Source organism: Xenopus laevis, chromosome 1S (assembly GCF_017654675.1).
Source record: "Xenopus laevis strain J_2021 chromosome 1S, Xenopus_laevis_v10.1, whole genome shotgun sequence".
Lineage (NCBI taxonomy): Eukaryota > Metazoa > Chordata > Amphibia > Anura > Pipidae > Xenopus > Xenopus laevis.
In genome coordinates this window covers 96,817,539-96,834,990 of record NC_054372.1, presented here as the reverse complement: position 1 = coordinate 96,834,990, position 17,452 = coordinate 96,817,539, and the positions used below count along the sequence as shown (strand labels likewise).

Here is a 17,452-nt window from a genome sequence, read left to right as displayed (position 1 = left end):
AGGTTAGAAGATTTCTGTTGGCTAACAATATCAATAGGCGACTGTCACGACTATTTGTATGATTGCTGTCACGCCAGAACATTGTCTAATTTATTCTTTTACTACTTTATCTGTATGGTTAGTTGCAGGTTGGAAGATCGTGAAGTATGATTCTTTGTCAGATATGAGGCTATAATCTGCACATATATGGCCTGCTTTAATATAGTACATAGAAACAGTAACCAATCATTATTATTTTTATTACCTTTATGAGGAAAACTCATACTCCCATGCAAACTCATGCTCAAATTCTGCTGTAATTGTCTCTAAATATGGATATAAACACACAAGCAGATTATGCAATCACACCACAGTGTAGTCACTATTTTTATCTAGTTCTCTTTATAGTTTGAAATTTTAGCAAACAGATTTTTGCTTTATACCAAGTGTTTCCAATCCATAGGAGCTCAAAATGTGAGCATCGCCACCTTATCACTTGTAGTTTTTATTTTTCATGTGTTGAAAACTGCATGGGAACAGTTGCAAGAGCCTAATTTTTAACCACTGTTGGATATTCCAGTGGCTTCTAGTCCCCAGGTAGTTAAATTCTTAGGATGCAGGGTATGATCCTTAACTACTACCATTTCAGGCAACATTTAGAAGAGATTTGTAACTTAACTATTTTTAAATTTCTATTTTATTCTCATTTGCACTGGCAAAGAGCTTCAGGCTTGTTTTGTTATATTTAATATTGTTTATATTACTGCTTATTGCCAAGACACTCATGGGAAATAGAAACTGCAATTTATGTCCCAGTAGTTGAGCAAAGGGTTGGACCAGAATGGATTCTACAGTTCAGTTCAGTCAGATTCAGAGTCTGTCTGAAAATACAGTGTAGCTGTTGCTAGTGATACAAATTTTAAGGGGTAAATGCATAGTTATTTTCCTTGTGCTGGTCCTGTCCATGATCCATCAAACTTAAAACCTAATAGGTTGAAGTGGCCCATTAGGGAATGGAAGTACTCCCGAGTAACCGTTACAGATTTGTTTGCACAAGCCTTTATATTTGCTGGTTTAGCATATGCTGCAATCCAGTACTATGTTGATGAGCCCCATGAAAAGCTCAACAATCCTGTTTTTCTTAGGAGAGACTTTATATGTTTTAAGTGTTGGTTCACCTTTAAGTTAACTTGTAAGGCTACAAATGTATTGTAATAGCTATTTTTTAATTACTTGTCTATTTAAACCGTCCCTATTCATATTCCAGTCTCTTATTCAAATCCATGCATGGTTGCTAGAGTAAATTGGACCCTAGCAACCAGATTGCTGATCTTGCAAACTGGAGAGGCGCTGAATAAAAAGCTAAATAACTCAAAAACCAAACAATAATAAAAAATGAAAACCAATTGCAAATGGTCTCAGAATATCATTCTCTAAACCATCCTAAAAGGTAACTGAAAAGGTAAACAACCCCTTGAACTTATTCATACTAGATTCATTCATTCATATTTATCCCTGGCCCTGTGGCTCTTACAATCTAAGGCCATGTCACATTCACATATTCTAGCTAGTTTGATCAGAAACCAGGTAACCTGCTAATATATAGTTTGCATATGCCGAGATTAGTTTGGTTATTACTATGTGCATTTTGTAGTTTGTTGCATTCTAAACTATTAACAGGTGTCTTGTAAAATAACATTTTATTTTTTATTTAAAGCTTAAACATGGTTAACTGGTGGCTTGACACTTGCCTAGAAAGTTTCAGGGAGTGACATTTTCAGCTATGAAGTACTTTCAGGATGACTTTCTACACACTGTCGGTTTCATTGAATCTTGCAAGACTTCCTTCAAGGGGGATTTCTCAGCAGATGGTCTCCAAAGCAGATGGCTCCAGTGACTACAAGTTAGTCATCTAGTGGCAGTTGTAGTGGAACTGGTGCATGGCTCAGCAGCAATTTTTACCACTTCCTTAATATAAAGTAATGATTACTAGCATTCAGGGAAGGTCCAAAATTGTGCTTGCTAATAATGTGTGGTTTGACCTGAAAACCATGGTGAAGCATAGGTTGACAAGCAGTTGGGCAGGTTCGGGTTGAAATTTGGCCAACCATTCTGGCTTAGGGTTGGCTGCGGGCCAGACTGGAGAATTACAGCACTCCACTAATCCTGAAGATTTTCTGTCTTGGAACCAGAAGTACTGTACACGGAGAGAAGATGCGGGTACATATTGGGTGCGGGGCCTACACTGGCAACATTGATAGAAGTGAATAGATGTGCAGATTTCATCATCATCTCTGACAAACGATCATACGTTGCAATCTTTCAGCCTGCAACCAACATTCAGATTAAATAAAGTAGTAAAAATGACAAATCAGACGATGTTGTGGCCATTAATTCACAAACCGCAATTGTAATAAAGTTATGTCCAACGAACAGTAGTGACAGTCACACATCATAATCGTCAGATAGGCAATACATGCAGAGATATTATCATTTCAGACAGAAATCTTCTAACCTGTACAATCGACTAAACGACCGATCGCCGTGGTAAGAAAAAATGTCAAGATGATCCACACATGGTCTGAAAAAAGTACGAACCTTCGTTATGTTAGACTTTATCTTTGTGTCTATGGCCAGCTTTAGGCTGAAGGCACAGACTCATCTTTTCTCCGCCAGCCCTTCTCCTTCAGACAGAGAGAAGATGATGAGCTTCCATTCACTTAGCTGTCACTCTGCACTGACCGGAACAGCATTATCAGCAGCAGTGTCAATGGCATACTTACAAAAGTGCAAATCGAAAACTCCTATTTTCAATACTTTCTAGAAAAGCTTTAGCGCTATAGCACGATTGGTTAAAGGGAAATTTTTCTAATACTTCCCAGCTACTATGAACTATTCAAAGATAACATATCTGATATATTGTGTTTTTAGCAAACAAGAAAGTACTGGTATTAATATATCCCATGTAATAATTATACATAGACGGATCAGATTTTGTTTTCGGATACAATAAGTTTGGGTTTACTCTTCTATATGTGATTCAAATTTTACAGACTACCGTTAATGCATGCAGTAATATTTACAATAATGTTATCTTATTCTTATTCCAGGCATCTCTAAATCTAAAGCCAGCCATCCGATTTCAAGGCTCCCAAGGGGTAAGTGAGAATTTAAATGTATTTTTTTTTGTAAGCTATTAATAGTTTACAGTATATACTCCCCAGTTCTCTCTTTGGTGTAGACTGGAGTAGTTTGTTAACCACTTTAAGGACAAGAGCACATGGAGTGCAGGCTCTGTTGCTCTCAGCCTGCATATTTTTTTCATGCCACAGCTTCATCCATCGCAATTCTTTTTTCTTGTGCACAGTCACACGGAGCGGATGTCAGCCCTCTCTCATTTTCAGACTGACCTCCACTTCACTGTGTGTGACTGCATGCTAGTGGATCTTATTAAAATCAATACAGATGAGGCATAGAGCGGATCTGCTTCTCTTAGCCTGACAAAAATACGGAGGCTGAGAGCAGCGGAGCTTACGCTTTGGGGCAAATTTACTAAAGTAAAGACCTACTCTAGTGCTACTTCGCACCCTTACGCCAGGCGAAGTTACGCTATGGCGAAGAAACGTAAGTACTCTAATTAACAAACTTAACTAACTAACCACTGAACGTTACCTCTTGCGCCAGACTTTACTTCGGAGTTTGTCCAAAAAAAGCTGAAATTTTTTCTAAGTCCCAAAAAACGCTGGCGTCTTTTACTTTTTTAAGGGTGATAGGCTGAAAAATAGCGCAAATTTTTTTGGGGGTACCCTCTTCCCCCCCCCCCTACATTTCCTAACATATGGCAACTCAATGATACAGTGGGCACATATGTAGGGCTATAGAACACCTTTATTTTATTTTTTAAACTTTTCCTTGGCTTGTGTAGTGTAATGTAGTTGCTGCAGCATATACGTCCATTATATTTTAACTTCACGCCGTATGCAAATAAGGCATCGCTAGCTCAACTTAGTTTTGCCTGACGCAGTAACGTTAGCGCAACTTCGCCACCGTGAGCGCAACTTCGCATTTTTGTGAATTTGCGTAGCAATGGTGAAACTACGCCTGCGGCGAAGCTGGCGCAACTTCGGATCTTGGTGAATTTGGTCTTTGTGTGTCCTTGCCCTAATTGTCATGAATTTGGGTGTTACTCAAAGACTGTGTAGTTACAGTACTGAATTTTATAAATATGGGTTGGTTTTTCTTTTCCAGTTTATTAGTTTACAATACACATAAGTGTTCTCTCTGCATAAATCTGCCTTATTTGGTCTTGGTTTGTACAGAGACCCACATTTTATAGGGTGAATGCAAATTTCAGCCCAGCTTTTCAAGCAGGTGATATGACTGTGCTGTTGCCCTTCAGCTATAATTGACATCACCTAATAAACGGGCAGCGTTTACCTTTTCTTTGGATGATAATAGTAAATATTTGCGCCAAAAAAGGTGTTTAGATAACTTGCGTTGTACCCCGTCTACTGGGTCATCACCCCTTCTTGCTTTTGTAAAAGGATTATAAACACTATAGGTGCCGTGATGGATATACAAACCTTATAGTTAGCTTGCAAGCGAGACCATAGCAGCCTTGGCATACAAAGTGTTTGCTCTGCTGGCTTATTTTCCCCTCTCCGACTGCCTGCCGTACACTTCAGTTGCAACTGCCTGTCATCACTGATTTCAAAGTTCACTCACTGGGACAAATGATGTGATCCAATTTCATTTTATTATGTGAAAATTTGAGCTGCTACCATAGCAACTGTATTCAAAGAAATGCAGTGATGGATTGGATCTCAATTCTGTGCTATTTTTGCATGTTTTGACAATGTAATACAGCTTACCACTTATTAAAGTCTTGAATGCCAAGATTGCAGAAGGCTTTTTGACATCTAAAGTGACAGTTCATTCTCTTAAAGAGGTTGTTCGCCTTTGTGTTAACTTTTTAGTATGATGCAGAGAGAGTGATATTCTCATTTTTCATTTTTTATTATTTGTGGTTTTTGAGCTATTTAACTTGTTATTCAGTAGCTCTCCAGTTTGCAGTTTCAGCAATCTGGTTACCCTAGCAAACATGCATTGATTTGAATGAGACACTGGAATATAAATAGGAGAGGGCCTGAATAGAAAGATTAGTGATACAAAGTACCAATAAGAATACATGTTTTGCCTCACAGAGCGTTTGTTTTTTAGATGAGGTCAGTGACCCTATTGAAAGCTGGAAAGAGTTGAAAGAAGAAGGCAAATCATTCAAAAACTGTAACAAATAAATAACGGATACCAGTTGAAAAGTTGCTTCGAATTTGCCATTTTATAACATATTAAAGCTGAGGTTTTCAATTTCTTTCTCTTGCTCACTGCTCAGGCCCAACTATGAGGCACAATATATAAAAGATTGCCCTGACTGGAAAGCAGTGTGGGTTAATGTCAAGACATCCTTCTAAAATGTTTCACTTATGAACATTAATTATAAAGTTTTACTTGGGTAGTATTTAATGCCTGCTCGTTTGTACCCTGGGCAGGCTGCAGGTGCTTCAGAGGTTGTGGTCACAAAGGTACTATGTATCCTATATGGTGGCAATGCCCGGTGGCCCAATGCTATTGGATTACAATCTATAAAATGATTCACTCAGTTTTTCATATATCGATCCCAAAACACCCATGTAAAGCTTTACTATGTAAAAAAAAACACAAATTGTCTCAAACCCAGTTTCAGTTATTTATTTCGATAATGACAGCAGCCAAAAACTTGCTAGAGCATGGAAAACTAAACACATTTTATTAATTGACACTACTAAACGTAAGGTAGATTGGATCCTGTTAGAGGAGACAATGTCCATTGTTCTAATAGACTCCCGCCAATATTTTTTATAGGTTTGGACACCATGGTTAATATATAGGTATGGATAGCCCAATGACCCTTTTGAACATTTAACTATGTAACTTATACTAGCCTTCCTCACAAGGAAGCATGCGTAATCCACTGTCTTTTGTTTAAAGTGGACCTGTCACCCAAACACAAAAATCTGTATAGTAAAAATCATTTTCAAATTAAACATGAAATCCAATTTCTGTTTTTTCTTAAAGCATTCATAGCTGTTGTAAGCTCATTTAAAAATCTCAGCTGTCAATCAAATAGTGTCTGGCCCTCCTCTATGCCTTAGGCAGGCAATCACTTAACATTCAGCACTTCCTAGATGTCACTGCTCTCCACACATTCCCTAGTTCTCTTCACTGTTTAATTGTGTGCATGGGGATGGACATCCGGTACCCCATTCTGGTGCACAAACCAGATTCTGAGGTGATGCAAGGCTTGCCTTAATTACAGTGTGCACAAAATGGCTCCTGCCTGCTTGCTATAATTATGAATTCCCAGACTGAAGGAAACATAATTCAAATAATTTATATAGTGTAATTAAAGTTCATTTTGCTTGACTAATGTGATAAAATAGGATTTTGAATAATTTTTTGAGTGACAAGAAACTACTCACACACTGTTGGTGATTGGATGAACATCATCTAACTACTGGCAAATGCTGAACTGTTGAATTTTTGCTTTAATACTATTGCAGTATGGAAGTGGTATTTTAGACTTTGGAAACTGGACAATATCACTGGTGTAAGGCTTTCTCGAGTTTCGATTTGTGTTTGTTGGAAAATCAATAAAAAATTGTTGGAAAAAAAAAATGGTTTGGCACTTTTTGTTTGTGGAAATACCAATGGTGCTTTGAGTGGCAGGGCAGGCCTATGCAGTCAGGGTGGTGGCACAGTTACATATGTAAGTGTATGTTATGTCTGTATACGTATGTGTATAAATGTGCAGTGGGGTTCATTTTTAGGGGTTGAAGTTGATTTACTTCTGTCTTTTTTCAACCCTATGTTGACTTTTAACATTATGTAAAAATATGGGCCAAGGGGAATCTGTATTAATACTGCCAGTTCCTTTTTCCATCTGCCATTATATGCTGTTTATTCTACTGTTCCATTTTCTAATGCCTGTTTCTCTTTGATACACCCCTTCTTCTCTCATGTTTCTCTTCTGTTTGTTCTGCTCTCTTTCATATTTGTCCAGCTTTGCTCTTTTTCTGACCCCTTTTCTTGCATCTTCACTTTTCTATTCAGTATCTCCCATTCTCTTGCATAGCATTCATCTGGCTTTTTTATTATTCTCTTTTTTTTTCTTTTTTTATATTCACATATTTCTTTTTTTAAACATGCATGCAGAATTCTGCATTCACCCCCTCTTCATTTGTTTCCACCCATTTCTCTGTTGCTTTTCCGATGTCACCTGACCGCGGGAGGGTTGGTAAACGGTGCGCTTTATTTTCCATTTTAAGTCACCCGATGTTGGCTCACGAGGAAACTTCGGTGCTACTTTCGAAAACAAATGCACCGATTGCCATCCTGCCGACGGCTTTGATTCTAGCCGAGTGGGAAGGCGGTTCGCGGATATTGGTCGCCCGAAGAAGAGGCGATTTGTCGCCGTGCAACTAATCTCCCTGAATCTCCACGTGTGTCTGTGCCCTTAATGTCATTCTCCTGTTTTTCTTCTCTCGTGTTCCATGTCTGTCTGCTTCCACTCTTTTCTTCTGTACATCTCTAACCTGTTGTTTCATTTTCTTTTCCTAGTGTTTTGTTTTTATCCTTCCCTTTTTTTCTTATTCTCAGTCATTTCCCTACTCCTGTTGGTATCCACCTTCCCATCCTGATTTCATCTTGTTTTAGGGCACTGGCAGACAAGATATCTTGTCTGTGGTATATCTGTGCTACCACTGAAAAGCAGATCCCTTTGCCTAACCTTCTGATTGCCTCCAGTTAGACCCATGACTTTCAGTGATTCTGGTAATTGTGAGGAAGGCTCAAATTATCTCTGCCCTTTCTATTCTGAATGGTCCTTTTTAACCCACCCTGATTTTACCACCCATTTCTGCAGCAAATTGTTTTGCTTCACACATGGTAGCACAGGGGAGAACAGTGGGAGTTTTAAAAGACAATTTTAAATACTTGTTGCTTTACTACTGTATGTGATCATGTTATATCAAATATGGCTTTAAGCTTCATGTAAGTCACATTTTAAATGCTTAAAGTGGACCTGTCGCCTACACAAAAAAGCTGCATAACAAAAGTCGTTTGCAAATTAAATATGGAACCCAAATAGTTTTTTCCATTAAAGCCTCCTTGCCTGTTATAAAGGCGTTTAAATATCTGAGCTGTCAATTAAATATTACCTGCCTCTCCTCTATACCTGAGGCATAGAGGTGGGGGAGTCAATTACTTTCACTTTCCATTAAGCACTTCCTGCTTGCTGTGATTGTGCAATTCCAAGACTGAAGTAAATAAAATGTAAATAATGTAGTGTAAATAAGCTTTATTTTGCTCAACTAACATGAAAAAAATAATTTGGAATTATTTCTTAGGGCGACAGGTCCCCTTTAAAGTGACATTTTTGTGCTTTTTCTGTGTGCGCCAGGATTATACATAAGGTGTCTTTCCAACAGGGTTCACTGTGCCATCTGTATGAGCAAAAATATTTTTAGCCTGTGTATTCTGTATGCAGCCAGTCACCCATCTGCTGTCTGTTTCACACTGTGCTCTGTGCTATTCTGTGTGCTGTGCCGCTCAGTTTGTGTTCTTTCTAAGTACATGGTTATGTGCGAATGGAATAATGACGCATGGTTCCCATGTGTTCGGAGTTCTGTTATACACACACTGATGGCGTTGGACTGCACATGTGAATGGTTTCAAATAAAGTGGGTGCTTTGTGTTTATTTTTAATGCAAGCATTGGAACGGTTTCCAAAGATGGTTACAAAATCACAGGATCCTTCCATATGAATTGAATAATCAGCTTTTCCTAATGCCAGAAAGTAGTGTAGTATGCTTTTTAAATGGGTTGTACACTGAGGCAATGCAACTGGATAGGAAAGTTTTGCCAGAATGCTAATTTGTATTATTGAGCATATGGGTGTGTGACTGTGTATGATAGACCTGCAGCAATTCTGCTCATAACCATTACTGAAACAAGCAAATCTTATTCTCACTTTTAATCATGCTGCTCTGGATGCTTTACAATGTGTCTCTTATTACATTTTGCTGATGGCACATGGGGATTTCCAGACTGCTAAAATGTGCCTGAAATAACCCTTTATACCTTTCGAAGACTTGTCTGCACACAAACTGGATTGCAGAGTGAAAATGCGTACTTTAGGGTTTCCGTGCTGAATCCGATCTGTACGTGCACTCTCAAGGCAAGGAGGGGGAGAGGGAGACAGGAGCAAACTGAGCATGCTCATGCCATAGCCCTGGAGGTTTATGCTGACAGCAGGAAGTCTGATACAGAAGCCCATGTATACACAATAGCAGGAAATAAATGCAGTGTTTCTTTTGGCAGGGGACTCAGAGCAACATTACTTTGAGGGTTTACTGGTGTATTTATAGACCTTTCTGATAAAGCTTACTTAGTTTTAGCCTTTCCTTCTCCTTTAAAGGGGACATATAGAATACATTTTCACAATGCTTTAAACCATTTCAAATAATGTAAAATAGAAGAGTGTTTTTATTTCAATACCTTTTGCATCAAAAAACGCCTGTATTAGCTTGAAAACTGTTCTCAGCCCTCCCCCTTTGAAACTTCCTGTCTCAGACTCTTCAGTATCTGAACTGCAGCCGGCTCTTTCTGTATAAGCTATAGAGCAACAGCCAATGAGGGAGGAGTGGGCGTGTCTGTGATGTCTCTCTCAGTCCTTCCCTGCAGACTTCTGTTAACCCTTACTGCTGGTTTTCCCTTCCCTGCTCCTTTCTCTCCCTCTCTGTCCTATTTATGTAACCCCCTCTCTGCCCTGTTTGTTTTCCTCCCCCTCCCTTCACTGCTTGTTCCTTTCTCTTGCCCTGCAATAATTGTGGAAAAAAAGAAAAGCAAATTTCTGTATAAATAATACATAATCTGCTGCTAAAAGTATTTTATTATTTTCTGGGGGCAATGAGCAGTATGAGCAGTTAGTGTAAGTACCATAGTCATTTTCTACCCAGCAATCAACGTCTTTTTGGGGTTTCCTTTGTAACTCCCTGCATCTGTTATTATATGTTATAGAATTCCATCAGCTGCATTTATTCTCTTGCAACTCCCTGCACCTCATTATAAATTGTTCCATAACAGCTGCATTTCTCCTTGCAACTCCCTGCACCTCCCTATAAATTGCTCCATAACAGCTGTATTTCCTCTTGCAACTCCCTGCACCTCCCTATAAATTGTTTCATAACAGCTGCATTTCCCCTTGCAACTCCCTGCACCTGATCAAAAATGATCCCAGAACAGCTGCGATTATTCCCTTGCAACTCCCTGCACCTCCCTATAAATTGTTCCATAACAGCTGTATTTCCTCTTGCAACTCCCTGCACCTCCCTATAAATTGTTCCATAACAGCTGGATTTCCCCTTGCAACTCCCTACACTTGATCAAAAATGATCCCAGAACAGCTGCGATTATTCCCTTGCAACTCCCTGCACCTCCCTATAAATTGTTCCATAACAGCTGTATTTCCTCTTGCAACTCCCTGCATCTGATAAAAAAGTATCCCAGAGCAGCTGTATTTATTCCCTTGCAACTCCCTGCACCTCCTTATAAATTGTTCCATAACAGCTGCACTTCCCCTTGCAACTCCCTGCACCTCCCTATAAATTGTTCCATAACATCTGCATTTCCCCTTGCAACTCCCTGCACCTCCCTATAAATTGTTCCATAACAGCTGCACTTCCCCTTGCAACTCCCTGCACCTCCATATAAATTGATACACAACAGCTGCATTTATCCTTGCAACTCCCTGCACCTGATCATAAATTGTTACACAGCAGCTGCATTTCCCTTGCAACTCCCTGCACCTGATCATAAACTGTTCAACAACAGCTGTATTTCCTCTTATAACTCCCTGCACCTGATCATAAACTGCTCCACAAGAGCTGCATTTTACCTTGCAACTCCATGCACCTGGTCATAAATTGTTCCAGAACAGCTGCATTTTACCTTCCAACTCCCTGCACCTGGTCATAAATTGTTCCAGAACAGCTGCATTTCCCCTTGCAACTCCCTCCACCTGGTCATAAACTGCTCCACAACAGCTGCATTCCCCTTGCAACTCCCTGCACCTTGTCATAAATTGTTTCAGAAAAGTTGCATTTTACCTTGCAACTTCCTGCACCTGGTCATAAATTGTTCCAGAACAGCTGCATTTCCCCTTGCAACTCCCTGCACCTGGTCATAAATTGTTCCAAAACAGCTGCATTTAACCTTGCAACTCCCTGCACCTGGTCATAAATTGTTCCTAAACAGCTGCATTTTAACTTGCAACTCCCTGCACCTGGTCATAAATTGTTCCTAAACAGCTGCATGTTACCTTGCAACTCCCTGCACCTGATCATAAATTGTTCCAGAATAGCTGCATTTCCCCTTGCAACTCTCTGCACCTGATTATAAATTGTTCCAGAAAAGCTGCATTTCCCCTTGCAACTCCCTGCACCTGATCATAAATTGTTCCAGAATCGCTGCATTTCCCCTTGCAACTCCCTGCACCTGGTCATAAATTGTTCCAGAATAGCTGCATTTCCCCTTGCAACTCCCTGCACCTGATCATAAATTGTTCCAGAATAGCTGCATTTCCCCTTGCAACTCCCTGCACCTGATTATAAATTGTTCCAGAATAGCTGCATTTCCCCTTGCAACTCCCTGCACCTGGTCATAAATTGTTCCAGAATAGCTGCATTTCCCCTTGCAACTCCCTGCACCTGGTCATAAATTGTTCCAGAACAGCTGCATTTACTCCCTTGCAACTCCCTGCACCTGATCATATATGAATATGAAGGAAAACAAAGCTACAGCTGCTGTTCTGCAATATCATAACAGTGAATACTAATGGACACTGTTTGTATAAGTTTTATAATGTCATAGAAGCAGGAAGTTGCACAGTGCATAACAATATATTATGGACTATAGATTATGTCCAGGGACATGTGTGACTGATGCCTATTTGCTGTGGAATACAGGACAATACTGTTGTACTTTAAATAAAAGAAAATACTATTATATTACTATTACAGTTTGTATTAACCTTCACATATATTGATTTATGTTGAACATGTAAGATATATAGTTATAAGTGAATGATCAGGCAGCAGCATAAGACAGTTATGTGCAGGCTGGACACACAGGACAGAGGGTGGGAGGGGTTTGGCTGCTAAAGCTCAGGAGTTCAGCCTGTCAGTCAGTGCTGTGACCACTTCCTGTGAGAGAATGAACAGACACTCCCACTCTTCATTTCAGCCTAGCTTCTGACCTGAGAGATTCTCTCTGCAGCTCTGATATAATGAAATTTCTAGGAGGTAAAATGCTTTCAAAACGTTTTTCTTTCTGCATCATTACATGTTTTGAGGAAGGATGTGCAATATATCTGAATATGAAGGTTATATGAAATGTCCCCTTTAAATGTGTACAGCATGTTTTATGCAAGCTTGCTGATTATAAAAGCATTTTTTAGTTTTTCTGAAAGAGCTACAAATAATAAAAAAAAGACCCGAACAGGGAGTGAAAAAAGTGATGCACACAAACAAAAGTTAACATCTGGAGAGCACAATGGTAAAGGGTCAGACCAAGAAAACAAGGAAGGGGCTTGAACCAAAAAAGCAGAATTCACTGCTTTAAGTGACTCCTGAACTTTTTCTGTTTAATCAAATGCAAGGAGTCCGTTGTAGAGGCAAACCTTTTGTTTATGTCTGTACTTAACCACAAGCCAGCTGCATTTCTCTGCTGTGCTAGCTGCTCTCTGCATACTGTTGATCCTTCACTTGTCTCCTGTATTTCAGCAAATCACCATTCCCCAGCCTGAGTGCCCAACGGAAGTACGTACGTTCACGTTCTATCTGTCAAATGTTGGCAGAGACAGTCCCCAGGGAAGCTTTGACTGTATCCAGCAGTACATTCAAAGGTGAGCCATGCCCCTCTCCCCCTCTCCAGTGGCGTCATTTCTGTCGTAAACAGACTTACTGGCTTTCTTATTTGTCCTTATCTGTGAGGCTAGAGTCATATGTCACTGCATGCAGCTATTTACCACAGAATAAGGACAAAGCAAACAAAAGCAAGTGACACATTTCCAATACATCATTTTAACAGGCTGTTTTTTTTTGTTTTTTTTAAACAAATCCATGTCATCCCATCCCCCATATTTTTGTCCTGGATGTTGCCCTCTTTTTTAAGTAAAGAGTAAATTATTTGATATCCAATATTTCAGTGCAAAAATGTCAATATATTGTGGGGCTGAAATTGATCCAGCTCTGGACACTGCTGCCAGGGTTCTAATCACAAAAGTGATGTATTCCTATTTTTTTAATTAATCCTAATAGGTTTATTTAGTGTTTCAATGATGTTTTAGTAGACTTGCAGTATGGAGATCCAAATTACAGAAAGATTCCTTATCTGGAAAACCCTACGTCCCGAGTATTCTAGATAACAGGTCTCATACCTGTACACTGTTCTGTATGTAATGGTCCATCAAACTAATGTTTATAAGCCTAGTCTGTTCAGATAATTACTTCTATATTTTAGTTATTGTTCTCTATATGCCAGCGTATTAGATTTAATTCATTGAGGGAAAAGCCTAAACGATTTCTGGTAGACGGGCGATAAAATTGATATTCAGATAACTCCTGTATTGGTCAATGTGTGTATGTAATTTATGTTTGTTGTATATATCTTTTTGTTTTAAAGGAACAGTAACACCAAAAAAATGAAAGTGTTTTAAATAAATGAAAATATAATGTCCTGTTGCCCTGTACTGGTACAACTGGTTTCTGAAGCAAAACATACCAATACAAGACATATTGTCATTCCTTTAGAACACTCATTTGTTGAGGTTACGGTTCCTTTAAGTGGAACTGAAGAAGGTCACATGCTTTATCAGTGCATCTTCAAATTGCACAACATGTGACTGGTCAGCTATCCTCTTTAAAAGGCCAAGCCAATATATCATTGTTTGCTTCAAACTCTGTCTCTGGTACTCCTTTCTGTGCAACTTATATTATGCCAGCTTCAGGATCTGGCTATTCTGTTGGCCTTTTTTTACCTGTCACTTTGAATATTCTTTATTCAGTTAATGTTTGACTCCATACAAGGGTTAAACATTTCAGAAAATTCATTATATTGAGCATGCTTTAGAGTAGGTGCACCATCCTTGATTATACCATGTATACGTTATACAGTAAAGACATTGATATTGGAATTGCATTACCTTCCTTTGCCAAATGTTTCATGTTTTAAAGGGAGAATATATATATATATATATATATATATATATATATATATATATATATATATATATATATATATATATATATATATATATATATATATATATATATATATATATATATATATATATATATAGATAGATTTAGCTATGTTTGACTTTCTAGGTTTCTGCTTAAGGAAAAAAATCTGTTGGTCTTTTTAATGCAGGTTAGGGATTAGTTGGGCATGGATATGCATAGAGGCCCTACTGGGGCCTTCATCTTCCCCCCCCATAGGAGCACTTTGCTTAAGTGGTGTTGCTAACAACTTGTTTACTTGGATCAGTACCTGAGAGTGTTCTAACCCCCCTGTGACTTTTAAACTTAACTTGTATTGGGACATTATGTCCTTGTAAACATAGAACAAGAAAGTCTTAGCCCACCTAATTGGCACCTTACCTCAGGCCCTGTGGTGTGATATTTTTTTTTTTGCTGTGTTTGTATATTTCTCTAGATCTGAGCAATTCATCTGTTTCTTTGCGCGGTTATTCTTGGTGCTTCAGCTATTCATTGAAAACAAATGCTGCCTGTTTCATTTTATCTCTTATAACAATGTTTTCTCCATTTCTGCAGCAATGGGAATGTCAAGTTGGACTGTCTGGGCAGCATCCAGGATAAAATCACTGTGTGTGCCACGGACGACTCCTATCAGAAGGCACGGCAGAGCATGGCGCAGGCTGAGGAGGAGAACAAGAGTAGGGGTGCCATTGTCATCAAAATGGGCGGCAGATATGGAGGTATAACTATTTGTTAAGGTTACTGTGGCTGGGTTTAATCCTTAAAGGGCATGTAAAAGCAAAAAAATAAAATCCCATTTTTACTTTAATGAAAAAGAAAGTAAAACCGCCAGCCATACAGAACTCAAGCAGCTTTGTTTATGACAATCCCTAAGCAGCCCAGACCACACTGAGCATGTGCACAGTCTTGGTCTTGCACAGATGTATACCAAAGTTACAAGATGGTGACCCCCTGTAGCCAACTTTGAAAGCATAAATTATTTGCTTGTGGTGCATGTTTATATTTAGTATACAAAATATAGCATTTCTTGCCTTATTCTATTTTAGACTTTACATGCCCTTTAATATGCCAGAATGGCCATTTATAGGTCTGACTAGCTATATAAATAACTAGAAATATGTTAAGCAAACAATAATTAATTGTGCTGTACCTTTTTTTTTTTTTTTTGATGTCTGCCAATGCACTACTAATTGCCTGCCAAACCTAATAGACTTGTGTTTTTGAACTGTTTTTTTTTTTTTTTTTTGTTTTTTTAGATGTAGCCATATAGCTAACAAAATTAGGCATGGGGCTCTGAATATACATGACTTAGTACTGGAACAAAAGGCACATCTATCTATACTATGATCATAGGTTTAATTTTTGTGTTCTTCCCCCACTGGGTTGTGTGGGACTGGAGAGGGGGTGTATTGTGATTTAGAAGAATAAAGGCAAGTTGACTCTTGGATTATTTGGAGTTCAAATTACCTAGTATCATGGGACTTTAAAATAAGTAGATGTACCAGGAACCATTAATGATAAAGTAGCTTTTGTATTTGGGCAATTTCTTCCAATACACAACCGGAAGCGGATGGCCCGTACAGAACGGCCATGGTTGTTTAATATCGTCCATTACACACAAACGGCACCTATGCCCCTGAAGAAGCTGTTGTAACAGCGAAACGCATAGGGCAGCAACAGTGGGGGATCTAGCCCCTATCCGCTCCCCACGTAGACAGGTAGAATTTGGCACTTGGGAGTGGGGCTGGTCAAAAGGGAAAGGGTACTTACCTGGGAAATTTGTACGTCTAGTCTAGTTTCAGCCATGAGATCTTATGTGATAATGAATATAATCGGGTTTGATAAAACTTTATAAAGTTTATGATCTCATTGCAATCATTTCCACAAGTTTATACTAGAACTAATTACAGCAATAATTGTATGAACATTAACTTTTTGGGCGAAAAACACAAATTCAAATGCTAAATATGTCGCTTGTATATTTTAATTGTACTAAATTTGTAAGTATGTGTAAATTGTAATTTTTATTATAACTGACATGCATTAGTTAATTGAAATTTCTTTGATTTATTTGACATTTAGATGTGATAAAGATGTGCATTTTGTAGTGGTAGCTTTTCTATTTCCTGATTGTTAAGGGTTAATGTTTTTAATTTGAATCCGGAGAAAAACCTTATGTAAGGTCAACCTGGACGTCATTTCCTTCAATTAAGTTTAAAATATGTAACGGTTTTCTGTTAAACAAGTGCCTATGATTACGTATCATTTGATACGAAACGCGTTAGGACGTGTATCTTTTAACATGATGGAATAAAGCTTCAAGTTTTAACCTCAACCGCCTTGGCTGCAGGAGTGCGTGCACAATTATTTCCTATGATTCACATTGCCTAAGCTACGGGTTCGGGGCACGGCACCCGGGCCACCTGGCCAATCTGGTGAGTGCAAGCTCTGCTGACCTTTATAATACTAAAGTCCAATTGGTTACTTTTCAAGTGTCGGACCTGGGGTTTGTACACCCAGGTCAATCTTCCTTCTTGGTGAGCACCCAGGTCAATCTTCCTTCTTGGTGAGCCATTACCCAGTAGTTGTTTTCCGTCACTGAATGTTTTAAGCACAACTATAGTTTGGTGCCTTTGATAATCTTTAAGTAGATATTGAGAGAGATTAGAGCCAGCCATTTCTTTTTTTATTTTAACTATTGCTTGCTTATATGTACCCAGGATTTGTGTTTGAGCGCAGTGTCTCATACAAGCCAGCTACTGGACTTTAGTAAATAAATCCGCAATTTTTTTCTGTATGGAATTAGCCAGTGGCATGTGCTTCTAGAAAAGTATATTTTCCATGAAAAGGCTTTCTTTATATATTTATATGTAGGGTTGTTTATTGTGAAATATTTTTATACAGCCATGCAGTGTTAGGGCTTTTGTTCCATTGAGCCATTTTTTTTCCCTGAGCTCTGGGAAATGAACAGCTTGATGAGATCACCCTAACTTGAGCCATGTTTCTAGGACTCTGCTAGTCTGTTGAGCGGGTTGGTATTTTAGGAATATGAGCTCACCACTGAGCCATTCCTAGGAGTGTATTGAAGCTGCATGCTT

General features: G+C 38.8%; 1 protein-coding gene across 2 annotated transcripts in view; it reads left to right on the top strand.

The window, feature by feature from the left end:
- The window catches only part of ell.S (elongation factor RNA polymerase II S homeolog), a 68,235-nt gene that overhangs the window by 27,023 nt on the left and 23,760 nt on the right, over positions 1–17,452 (top strand). For both annotated transcript variants that reach the window (XM_018239533.2, NM_001096195.1), the window contains 3 exon segments: positions 3,090–3,137; positions 12,858–12,979; positions 14,910–15,073. In XM_018239533.2, the coding sequence (XP_018095022.1) occupies positions 3,090–3,137; positions 12,858–12,979; positions 14,910–15,073 (334 nt within the window).